Source organism: Schistocerca piceifrons, chromosome 5 (genome assembly GCF_021461385.2).
Source record: "Schistocerca piceifrons isolate TAMUIC-IGC-003096 chromosome 5, iqSchPice1.1, whole genome shotgun sequence".
Classification (NCBI taxonomy): domain Eukaryota; kingdom Metazoa; phylum Arthropoda; class Insecta; order Orthoptera; family Acrididae; genus Schistocerca; species Schistocerca piceifrons.
The window spans coordinates 447,310,869-447,324,133 of record NC_060142.1 but is presented as its reverse complement, the minus strand read 5'-3'; the positions used below and the strand labels follow the sequence as shown (position 1 = coordinate 447,324,133).

At 40.5% G+C, this 13,265-nt stretch overlaps 1 protein-coding gene across 1 annotated transcript; it reads left to right on the top strand.

Annotated features, from left to right (window-relative positions):
• The first annotated feature begins 982 nt into the window (after positions 1 to 982).
• LOC124798522 (coenzyme Q-binding protein COQ10 homolog A, mitochondrial-like) lies at positions 983 to 1,847 on the top strand. The gene has a single exon (XM_047261967.1). It carries the CDS (start codon positions 1,008 to 1,010, stop codon positions 1,698 to 1,700), a length of 693 nt encoding a protein of 230 aa, XP_047117923.1. The 5' UTR covers positions 983 to 1,007; the 3' UTR covers positions 1,701 to 1,847.
• The last annotated feature ends 11,418 nt before the right edge of the window (positions 1,848 to 13,265 follow it).

Sequence of the window (13,265 nt, the reverse complement as noted above, 5' to 3'; positions counted from 1 at the left end):
TAGTAGAAACTGGCATCCGCGCACGGTCTTACGATAAAACTGTTATAATTCTGCCTCTAGGCTGCTTATAAAGAAGAAATATGTGCCAGATTTTACATTAGACCCGCAACAATATAAGTGTCAAAACAGCATCCAACTTCGTGCATTACTTTTTGCATAATGCGACTACAAACAGGCACGCAAAGGAAATTATAAAAATATTTTCTGACGGCTTCTGCGTTTCTATAGACCATTCAAATTAAGTTTTCTTAAAAATCTCCTATATTCAGAAATCGGACACTTACTAATTTGTTGTATATATCGATGTGCTGGAAATGTAACCATAAATGAACACTGAGATAGAATATGTGTTGCGAAATCATGACTTGCTGTTTTAATAAATTAATTATGAAGAAAACAAGGTTATAAATCATTCCAGTTTCTAAAAGTAAATATCTAAATAAGATAAAAGATAAAACTTTTAAACATACAATACACGCGAAAAATGTTTACATCTTCAACTGTAACGACATATGCTTTCCTTTGCCTGCTTGGAGTTTTCATAACGTTTAGAACTGCTACCTGCTTCAAACGGGAGGATTCGGTTGCACCGTTTTTCAGAGAATGCGCCCTCTGTCGAATCTCTGGAACAGTTCGGAAGCGAATACCACGAAGTGGTTCCTTCATCTTCTGAATCAAATTAAAGCCAGAAGAACTTAAGTCCGGGGAGTATAGTGGATGGTACAGTACTTCCCAGTCCCATCGACCGAACAGGGAAGCCACAGCTTGCGCTGCATGTGCCCGCGCATTGTCGTGCAAAATGATGGGTGGTTTGCGCAGAAAGTGTCGCCGCTTCTTTTGCAAAGCTGGTCGCAGGTGACGCTCCAAAAACGAACAGTAATACTGTGCACTGATGGTTTGTCGTGGAGGAATGTAATGCGTTAGGATAACACCATCACAGACGTACACGAGAATCACCGCCCCGGTAGCTGAGTGGTCACTATCAGTTCAGTAGGGAAAATGTGGCGATGGCAGCAGGGAGGAGTTTATGTTTTGGTCGTCAGCTGATACGCTGTAGTTGTCAAGTGAGATGCTCAGTCGCATGTGGAAACGTCTTCGTAAGACACAAGTCATGTATCAACCAAGGAAAGATTATTACCTTTTTCCCAGATGACATAAGCAACCAAGACTACCGACCGTTCTTCAGTTTTACTGGGATCAGCGACAAAAAGAAGGAATATTCTGGGAGAAAGCTAGTTGGGTATTCCATGGAACAAATGTTTGATGTGGTTTCTGACGTTGAGAACTATAAGAAATTTGTTCCATTTTGTAAAAAATCTATAGTTTTCTCAAAACGACCAGGTCATTTGAAAGCTGATCTTGTTATTGGCTTCCCTCCAATAAATGAAAGTTACACATCAAGTGTAACTCTTGTGAAACCACATCTAGTGAAAGCAGAGTGCACAGAAGGAAAATTATTTAACCATTTGCTAACAATATGGAAATTTAGTCCTGGTTTGAAAAATAATCCGAAATCCTGCATTATTGATTTTTCTGTATCTTTTGAATTTCGATCAACTTTGCATTCACAGCTTGCCCATATGTTCTTCAATGAGGTAGTTAGACAAATGGAAGGTGCCTTCCTGACAGAAGCAACAAGGCGCTATGGGAAGGCATCAGCTCAGACAAAAAGAATTGGCATAGTTTATGCTAATTCGTAACACAGTTGTTAGTTTTGAATAGTCTCTTAACTGTTTTTATATCTGGCAAACACATTTTATCTGCAAATTTTTCAGTGCTCAATGAATTTGTGAACTGCTGCCATTTCCCATGATTGTATTTGAATAATTCATGTACATAAAATTGTGTATATATGTAAAAAATCAAAATGTTTTAGTTCCAAACTGTTATGCCGCTCCGTGACACCTAGTATAATACTGTAACTAATTTTAACTGAGAGGAAACTGTTACCGTAAGATTGTACCTAATGTTATATACTTGATAAATAAATTTATTTTCAAAATAAAAAAAAAAAAGTGGTCAGCGTGACAGCATGTCAATCCCAAGGGTCCGGGTTCGATTCCCGGCTGGGTCGAAGATTTTCTCCGCTCAGGGACTGGGTGTTGTGTTGTCCTAAACATCACCATTTCATCCCCATCGACGCGCAGGTCGCCGAAGTGGCGTCAAATCGAAAGACCTGCACCAGGCGAACGGTCTACCCGACGGGAGGCCCTAGCCACACGACATTTCCATTTTACCATAACGTTAGAGCACTCCATTCGCACCATCAACAGAACAGGCTCTGCTAACGCTATACTACGCCTTCCACATCGCTGGCAACAGGTTCTACACAACTCTGGTGACTGCTTTGAAGGACAGTAATAGGTGGAAACATGTAACTCTTTAGTATAGGCTGTGAATAAATAGCTGCCGCTGTTTAAGTTCCAACCCTAGAAGTTATCTCATACACAGCAGTCTTCTTTTGTCATGCGCTAAGCCTTACTATGCCTACTGCAGTTGGTTTTACAGCGTTTTGCTGGTCTTCTAAAGCATCTTTTACCTTGCGGAATATATTTCCAAAATTTAGTCATCTTGGCTTTTATATTCATTTTGCCTATTTTCTTCAACCTTTTCGCTTATATCAAATATTTTGAATTCCTTTCTAATATTTTTGTTTCTTTTATAATATAATTTTGTGTATCCTGTAATGTACCTAGGGAATTTTAGTTCGTTGGCCTGTAATCTTATTTTGTCTTTTTTCCATTACCCAAGATTCATTCCGGCCCAGAAAATTTTGTAACAACGTAAGCTTACAAATTTTAAGATAAGTTTCCATTCCTACTTATCTTTGAAGCGATGTTGTAATGGTATCGTTTAGGTAATTGAACTTCTCGATTTTGTTCAAAAAATGGTTCAAATGGCTCTCAGCACTATGGGACTTAACATCTTAGGTCATTAGTTCCCTAGACCTAGAACTACTTAAACCTAACTAACCTAAGGACAGCACACACATCCATGCCCGTGGCAGGATTCGAACCTGCGACCGTAGCAGCAGCGCGGTTCCGGACTGTGCGCCTAGAACCGCTATGCCACAACGGCTGGCCTCGATTTTGTCTTTTTGATGTGGGTCTCCCCTGTAACGCAGAATGGTCTCTAAAAATTTAAATCTATCGACTTGCTGTATGATTTTATTTTTTACTACTATTTCTTGCCCTGCTGAGCTTTTCCCACAGAAACTCATTTCTTTTGTTTCTTATATATGTATTGACATGCCGTGTATCTGATATATTTTGTGTAGTCCATCTTCACTGTTCGAGATTAAAACTTGATCATGTGCAAACTGCATCGTTATTTTACAAGATGATTGGTCAAGTTCGTAGTGTAACTCTGTAGTTTGATTTTCCATTGTCGAACACCACAGCACAGCTCTTCGATTCCAATAACAAAAACAGGGCCATCAGGCGCTGTTACGTTACTTTATCACCGTGTGTTAGTTAGCTGATATATACTACATATGTAAATACAATGTCCAGACATTTACACGATGAGTTACGCTCCTCACATCTTGGTCTTACATACTCGGACGGATGGTTCTTCGGCGCACCGACTGACAGTCAGCGATTAGATATTCACCCTCTCGCCCTTCCCGTTGTATTCTTGAGGGTTCTTGGCCCTGAAACTCTCCCCTCCGCCCATGAGTCACGGCCGGTACACAGTTTGACCTGCTGTGTGTGTTGAGCGGTGATAATGCTATCAGACGACGTGACAGGCCGACCAGTGAACCGGTTAGCCGCGCTCCTTGGAGCGACTGGGCGCTACACAAAGGGTCGCCTACCGCCTGCTCCCGTGGAATATTAATGTGGCATCGCTGTTCTTCTCCGTCGTCTACCAACAGTACTGACCACATCGGCACGATAGTGATTGAGGTACTGGATATAAGGACAGTGACTTCCATTTTAGTGGGAAGTCAAGGTATGCAACTAAATACTATAAGAACTCCTTAAGAGTAAAACGTTGTATGAAATACTATTGGTTTATATGTAGTGAATCGTTGACCCAATAAAGTAGGCGAATCTTCGTCAGTGCAGAATACCTCGGTGTCGTTCTTGACCTGTATTCCGCAGCCGTGTTCAGAATAGTAGGAAGCGGAAGCCATGTATATTGCTTCCCTTCACTAAAGGAATCCGGCGCGTAGCTCAGTGGACGGCTTGTCCAGCTGATATTCGAAGGACCTGTGTTCGTATCCCCATACAGCCAGGGATTTTCCTTGCTGGGAAGACTACTACTGCACTCAGCCCTGTAAGACCAACTGAGCAGCTACTTTACAGAAGGGTAGCGGCTGGAAGATCAAGAAAGCCGACAACGGCCGGGAGAGCGGTATGTTGACCCCACGTCCCTCCATACGGCATCCGATGACGCCGTTGAAGTGGATGACGCGGCGGTCGGTCAGCCCCGATTGGCTCATCAGGTAGAGAACCTTGGAGCTTTGTTTACTGCATTAGTCACTGCGGCAAACTCAGTGTTTCGTCATGTAAACTTTTGCTTGTGTTTTTATTGTTTTGCATATTTATTTGCTGCGCTTTAGACCTTTCTTTTCCTTCCTCCAACTACAATAAACTTGTCTAATTGCCACACGCTCGAAAACAAATAGACAATCGGTCATCATGTCCCCCAGTCGTGAATATGCTGTGAAGTAACCCTGATATACCAGAAAAACAGATAAAAACAGCGACTTCCATTTAAGTGACAAGTCAAGGTCCACAACTAAAAACTTTAAGAACCCCTTAAGAGTATAATGAATGAAATAATATTGGTGTATGTATAGTGAATCGTTGATCCAATAAAGCAGACGAATCTTAGGCGTTGCAGAATAGGAAGCGGAAGCCATGTACATTGCTTGCCTTCACTCTGCAGCGAAGTGTGGGCTGATGTGAAACTCCCTAATAGTTTAAAACTGCGTGCGGAACAGGGATTTGAAACAGAGACCTTTGCCTTTCATCGCACAGCTGCAGAGTGAAAATTAATACTCAAAACAATCCTCCAGGCTGTGGCTATGCCATGTCTCCACAGTATCCTTTCTTCCAGGACGCCAGTCCCGGAAGGCTGCAGGGGAACTTGTAATGCTTGCTTTGTTTCGACGAGTGTGGATTTCTTTAAAAGGTCTTTGAAAATAGGAATACAAGGTTTGGCAAATAAAACTGCATCACACTGATGACTGCAAGAGAACACTAACGTCATGAAAACCTAAGTTTAGAATTAATGAACTAGAATCAAGTTCTCCTGTTTCGTCTAATCCCTTCAACTGATTAAATACCAGAAGTCTTTGTTGGAAAGCGGAAATGTTTGGTGACGCAAGACGCTGTTGATGTTTAGTTTCACTGCTAAAAATGATTTGCATAATAATAACAGCGATAATCAGTCTGCGTAAGAACGTTAGGTTGCAGGCTGGACTAACAAAAATGGAAATGTGTAAACGATAGCGCCCTGATGGATCGCAATAGTTGCTTCTCCAGACTAGCCACTTCCAATGAATTTAGCAGGCTGAAACATAAACACAAGCTTGATACATTATTAGTAAAAAGGATAAATCACATTGCTAGAGACTGAAAACCTAGTTAAGCTGGAAGAAGTGCTACCGTGCTTCACTTTTTCTTAAGAAAATCGGAGAAAGATATTAATTTCTTACGTAGAGATAAATTCTGTTTCAAGCGTAATGGTTCTATCTCTGACATGATTCTCTACGAACTTCTGGGAGGTTTTGAATGTGGAAGATAGGGTACTAGCGAAATTAAAGCTGTGGGGACGAGTCCTGAATCGTGACTGGATACCTCTGTCACTAGAGTTATTGACCACAGAAGGCACTGGTCCTGGGTTCGAGTCCCGATCCGAAGCACAGTTTTAACCGGCCAGAAAGCTTCATATGAGTGCACACTCCGTTGAAGTGTGAAAATTCGTTCTGGAAACAATCCTTCAGGTTTTAACTAAGCCGTCTCTCCGCATTATCTTTTCTTCCAGGAGTGTTAATCGCCTAAGGTTGCAGGAGAGCTTCTGTGAAGCTTGGATTGTAGGAGGTGAGATACTGGTGGAAGCGAAGCTGTCAGGGCGCATCTTGAGTCGTTCTTGGATAATTCAGCCAGCAGCTCACTTGCCCGTGAAAGACAAGGGTCTCAGGTTAGAGTCACAGTCGGACACACAGTTTAATCTGCCAGGAAGTTTCAGCCACAATATACTTTACGAAGAATTTCATTTACAGCGTCAATTTACAGGTCGTCGCTCAGCCTATGTATGTAAGGTAATCTTCGTAATCTAAAGCTGATACATGGAGAGGAGTAGTGTTTTCATCCGTCTTATAACCCGTTATTTCAGCATATGGAGACAGTGAGATGTGTAAGAAAATAAAACTGTTGAGGCTTTCGAGACCAGTTCTTGACGCGTTTCCTGTTGGCGTTCGTCTCTGGCCACCAGTAATGGACGGTGAATCTTGATAATACTATCCATTTTAGTTTCGTTTAGTTTACTTATTTATTTGTCACAAGGATTATAATTTCATTGCCTCATTAGGATGTGGAGCGAGTTAGTTTTATAATAATTATGGTGCACTTATTCACTGAAAAATACGGAACATGCTGACCATATACACGCTTTTAAAATTATTTCAGTAAAACAGTCCTGACCACATTTTTCTTATATGTATTTTATTTATAAGACCGTCCTAAGATGATTTTCTAGTCCTGCGGTCACCAAGGACTAAAAAATGGCCTGATCACTGTTACGAGGGACATTCGATAAATAAAGAGACAATCTGATGTAGAAAAAACAGCGAATGTTTACAAAATGAGGCTTTTACTATTGCGTTAGAACAGGTGCAAAAAAAGTCTTTGTCTAATGTTTAGGCCACTTTACCACAAATTATTTTGCTTTCTTTGTTCCTGAACATCTTCCCACATAGTTCCTTCATGAGTGGAAAAAACAAATTAAAAATCTGAGGGAGCTAAATCTGGATTTTTGGAAATTTATTTTAACATTGATCGTTGAAATTTGAGCATGTGAAACTTGACTCATAACTAGACTGGTGCCTTATTTAGGATTGTGAAAATGTGAGTTTGTAATCTTACAAAATGGCTCTGAGCAGTATGGGACTTAACTTCTAAGGTCTTCAGTCCCCTAGAACTTAGAACTACTTAAACCTAACTAACCTAAGGACATCGCACACATCCATGCCCGAGGCAGCATTCGAACCTGCGACCGTAGCGGCCGCGCGGTTCCAGACTGTAGCGCCGTTAACCGCTTGGCCACCCCGGCCTGTAATCTTAAAGAACACATCAAATATGGAGCCAAGATTGGGAGACTGCATACAACACTGCATTCATAAAATAACACATGAAGAACGTTGAAACATATGCAAGAGGAAATTAACCACAACCAACCGATTTAATTTTCACCCAAAGAAGTTACGTTCGTAGCGCAATCCTGTCCGTCATATAATTACCACACACTGGTATACTAAATTCATACTAACGCTCTGTGAAATCTTCCGAAAAAGAATAGCTGAGGGCTACTTTGATGATTACACCACATTCTTCACGTGGTCAACTTGGTTTACACAAAGAGTGTAACTCCACAATAATTTTGATAATTAAAATAAATTAGATTGAAAAGCAATTTACAAAAGAAAAACCTCGAACTGGTTACTGCCGTCTTACTATTAACCTGATGGGTCAAACAATTGTATAAGCACGTGGTACTGGTCTCACAAAGTACACCCCACGTGGGTTGAACATAAAGAAAAGTAGCTATATTGAAAAATATTGTCAAGACGAGACGTTATAATCTCACGCACATTCGCATTTAAGATTGATGATCTTAGTTAGAGTTACTCATCAACACATGGTTCTACTTTACTCACAAAGTAGTGACAAAGCAACTACTGGAAGATATTCTGAATTTCACACTCGAAATACACTGCGCTGCAATTTAAGATAACATTAGATATTTTAGAGCTAAACCTGAAATAAAGGTGATTAAATTTTCAGTTAGGCTGAACTTAAGAAATCCATTGTCCTACTGACTTAGCAGACACGCGCTTAGCCGGAGATCTTACCACTTCAGACGCTTGCCGCGGACAGACTGCTCTGGGATCCTACCGAGTGTGCTTAACAGATACAAACGGAAGTGACCAGAGAGGCAGCTCCCTATACCGACGTGACAAGGGACGGACAGGACCGTACTAAGAATAGAAACCTCTTTGTTTCTAGAAAGCGTAGCTACCTGCTCCGACGTTGGTCCTACTGTTCTCCAGCAGACAGGCTTGTCTGCTACCATCAAGCATGCAACTAGAAATACATTTGCTCATTCATCCTCTCACACAGAAGGGTGGGGGATGACAGTATCTTATCATATACAGTATATAAAAGAAAGCGGATGTAGGTTCCGTATGAGACTGTGTGACATGAAATACATATAAACTGTGTTTTAAAGTGTAGTAGTGTGACAGATCATTCTTGTGTATGTGTAAAAGTAACACGTTCCACTGCTCAGTCTCCTCCCAGATAGTCAGAAACACCACAGTAAATTTAGAAGAAGAATTTATGCCATAAATGACAACATATTTAAGAAATTAACATGAAAGGAATCCAACAGAGACCTTTCATAACCCCAACGCTCCGGGAAAAGAATGTGCAGGGAATTTTCTGGCTACGCTAGGACATTCCCAAGCAGGCTTCTCACACACAACTTAAACCAAAAATGTAAAGAAAAGGCAAAAGGTCACCAGCTACTTGCTAAAACACAATAATTTCAACACATCTTTAGAATCTACCAATTTCAAAGAGAAAAAAACAGTCTGTGACACCTATTTAAAAGATAGTGTAGGCCTAATTCGGTCAGCAAGTAAAAACAATGGTTCCTGTGTCATTACTATGAAAACAATTTCTGGTTGTTACCCTTATGGAGTTCACTAGTATTTGCTCATTGCAAGGGCCAACTGATCACAGAAAAATTTATGATTGTTTATTAACAAGTAAAATTTATGAAAATAGCAAAGGTGCCACAGCAACTAAAATAAAAAAAGAAACCTGAAAATAACATCAGTATTATAAAGCAGAACATTACAATGCACAATCCGCAAAAGCAAATAATGATAAGTGAAAAAACATGTTTTACAAAGTGGTTATCGCAAAAAAATTCTATATCTTATAAAACTAATAATTTGTAGAATTAAAATAACTTTGTGGCACTAATTTAATCACTCTACTATCTTTCAGTTAGTTAGCAAACAATGATCACTGTTTGTAGAATTAAAATAACTTTGTGGCACTAATTTAATCACTCTACTATCTTTCAGTTAGTTAGCAAACAATGATCACTGTGACATTATACTGAAACTACAATTAATTATGTGATTGTTACCCTTAAGGGGTTCCTTACTATAAATATGCCCCATGCAAAGGGTAATCGATCACAGTCCAACGAGCATGAATAGCTAGCTGACTGATAAACGAAGCAATGCCACAGGAATGAATTTACGAAACAAAATATCACAAATCTAATACAACACACACAAACAACCATTGAGAAATAAAACAGCTCTGAAAGTACATTAGTCAACGTCTTAAAAAAAACACCAATAAATAAAACACCTGCAAAATAAAAGAGTCAAAGTCTAGAAAAAAACAATAAATAGAACACCTGCAAAATAGAAGAGTCAGTCTAATAAACACCAATAAATCGAAACCCTGCAAAACACACAAGTCAAAGTTTCTCTGAAAGAACACTCGTATATGCATTGGACTAAGGACCGTATAATCACTGTTCACTGGCACACTCAGTAGTTCCACTGTTCCGAGGCACAATATACGAGGGGGGGAGGGGGGGGGGGGGGTTCGTCGCCGCAGCTGTCAGTAGGGATTTTTTGTCCATCTGTTGCGTGCAATCCCGCCGTCTCTGCCCTCTCATGAAGTTTCTCTTGGTGGCCCGTGTCACGTACATCTCGATTTGGTTCCATGTTTGTGTTGTCAAATTCGTGCGGTATCCTCGTTTGACACGCCAGGTTGATATTCCTGGGCAAGGATGACACTTAATGGCTCTTCTTTGTGCCACCCTTAGCGACCAGTGAACATCGAACCATGATTTACTGTCGCTTGACAGTGGGCATCTGTCAGAAAATGTTGATAGGTGTCGTTGAAGTCTGCCGTTTTCTCTGGTCAGTACGTGTCAAAAGGCTCCACGCCTCTTGTGTTGTCAAATTCCTGAGTTATCCTCAATTGGCTCACCGGTTTGATATTCCTGGGCAAGGATGACACTTAGTGGCTCTTCTTTGTGCCACCCTTAGCAACCAGAGAACACCGAACCATGATTTACTGTCGCTTGACAAATGGGCTTCCGCCAGGAAATGTTGATAGGCATCGTTGACAGTACCTGTCAAAAGGCTCCACGCCCCTTTATCCCCTGTCTTCTGTCGTTTCACCGCGGCCGTCTCGTCACGGTCGCGTGCGTGTGGTGCGTTGCCAGCAGATGGATTTCTGCGCGGTGGACCGCTCGGCCATCTCAGGTCATCGTCTCCACGAAGGTTCGCACTGGTGCGGCCGGCCATTAGCTCCGGGTGCAAGGGAAAGTGTTTGCCCCGCAGCCCTTCTTTTGTTGTCGACCGCGCTCCCGAAGTGGCCCGGTTGTCAGTGTGTCCTGCTGGGAAACCCGCCTGTTTACAACTAGTCCTCCTCCTCGCTGCTCCCGCTGTCTCGTAAGAGTTTAGCCGGTTCGCTTTCACGTTCTCAACTGCATTCACAGAAATTGTTCATCATAGTTATGTGATTACAAAATGTCATACATAATACCACTTATTATTGTCTTTCACAATTTTTAAGAACAAAAGTGAGACTTAAATTTTTTTTAAATAATAAAGTTAGATGAATCGACAATACAAAAATAAAAGTTAAATGACTTGACAATATAAAAAATAAAAGTGAAATGACTTGACAGTATAAAAATAAAAATTAAATGAACTGGCAATATAATATCTAAATCCACATCACTAATGTGGTTCACTTGCGTTTTAATAAATCAAACGCTACTTATTAATTCACTAAAATGAATAGGATTATGCCTTGTACAAGTACGGGTCACGACAGCATAGGGTTCACATGTCATTTACACACACACATGCACACCTGTTGTCTATACTACAGACTAGCTACCCATAACCATGTATTACTCAAAATTCTACTTCTATCCACTACTAGTTAATCCAACAAGCTACTTCAATGCTACTTCAACACAGTGTTTATACCACTACAACATTGTTCTAATTCGTCCTCTTCCTGACGCTCGCCGCATATGTCTTGCACATGATAAATATGGAGAAACTTTCTTTAAACATACACAGTAAAAAGAACAATGGTTATTTACACGCCAAAACATTATTACCAGTTGACACACCTGATAAGAGACTCGCAATTATGCATTTATCATACTCATATATTCACACATAAAACAGTAAGACAATTTCATCTAAAATTACTTTATCACAAGAATTAATCACACAGATGACTCTGAGAAGGGTAAAAATATTTTCATTATACAGGTTATACTACATTTTCTTACCCATTTAGTTCCTTCTTTAAGTTACCTTTCGCTTCCAAATCAGTTATTTCGCCTGTGGTGGTCATTCTGGATTCATTTCTCATGAATGGCAAAATTGTGGTCACCTCTATTCTGTAAAACAGTTTCATCTTAACATATTGAACTTACAACAGACACAAAAGATCCGAATCCTCCTGTAGTTTAAATGACAAATGTTATGCTTCATCCTTATTACATTAAACCAAGCTTTCCTTCGGTCCCATAATCAAAATTATTTAATCTTCCTCTACCTTCAAGAGGGAAATTTCCTCAGTACAAATCATATAGGCTGCAGTGCACCCCGCACCAGCGAAAACAGTAAGCTTTAATGCTCAGTCTCCTCCCAGATAGTCAGAAACACCACAGTAAATTTAGAAGAGGAATCTATGCCGTAAATGACAACATATTTAAGAAATTAACGTGAAAGGAATCCAACAGAGACCTTTCATACTGAATTTCATGCGGACAGATTGGGTTGTGTTCCTTCATTCCTTGCTTCTTTGTGACCAAGGTTCAAAATGTTGAGACCTATGTTTCACATGTTCTTTCAATTCCGCGCAGACTTTGAGTCTTGTTTGATTGTGTTGTTGCGTCAGCTCTTTTTAGACCCACCTTCCACTTATTCCACTGTACTTGAGGTTGTTACTGATAACGTTACGAACTGTGCAAATACTTACTGCATTCTTTTTCTTTTTTGCTATGTGTTTAACTTTAACCCTCGGTCTTCACGAATAATGACGTCAATGAGGGTTTCGAGCGAAGGAGTTGACACTTCATCTGGCCAGCCATGACGTTGTTTATCAATCACTGAGGTTCGACAGTATTTGAACTACTCTCCCCGCTTATAAAAATTTTCGATTTTCGTAGTACGTTCACCACACTGTAAAATCATTCGAGAAAAGATTTTTCGCATTCAGTAAGCAAAAACCGGATCACTGAGCGTTGTTCAACTAATGTGGAAACTTCAAGCGGACACGCCATCGTTAAATGCAATATTGAGGTTATAAACAGAACAGTGTTTGCGTCAGCTGTTACTAGCTCGCCCAAGTGATGCCAACGCAAAGTGATGAAAGTACGAAAGTGCTCATACAAACTGTTTTATTTCTACATAAATTCATCTCTTTAGTTACTGAATGTCAACTGCAGATTATCATACATTCAGAAATTCTTCTTGGGGTACGAGTCGATAAGCAGATATGATTTCAGTTTGTATTTGAAGCTTTTCCTACACCACATTGTAAGACGTCCGAGCAGATGTAATTTTATGTAAGAGGTCCGAGCAGATGTAATTTCGATGTATTTCTCATGCGCTGCCTGCGATATGCAAGGTATAAGAGAATCTCTGACCAGAGAGCAGTGTTGACTGTAGGAACTGTGTAGCTGTAGCAGTAAGTCGTTGCTAGTCTGCAGTCTGCTATGGTCTGGTCTGGTGTATCGTGTTGGCTGGGCCGGTCGCGGTGCAGCGATGTCGGAGCCTGGTCAGAGATTCTCTTATACCTTGCATATCGCAGGCAACGCATGAGCAATACATCGAAATTACATCTGCTCGGACCTCTTACATAAAATTACATCTGCTCGGACCTCTTACAACATTGTTTACATCGTTGTGTAGGTGGTAGGTGTGTGGTTTGAAGAGCGATCCGTTACAGGAATTTTTCATGCGCCATGAG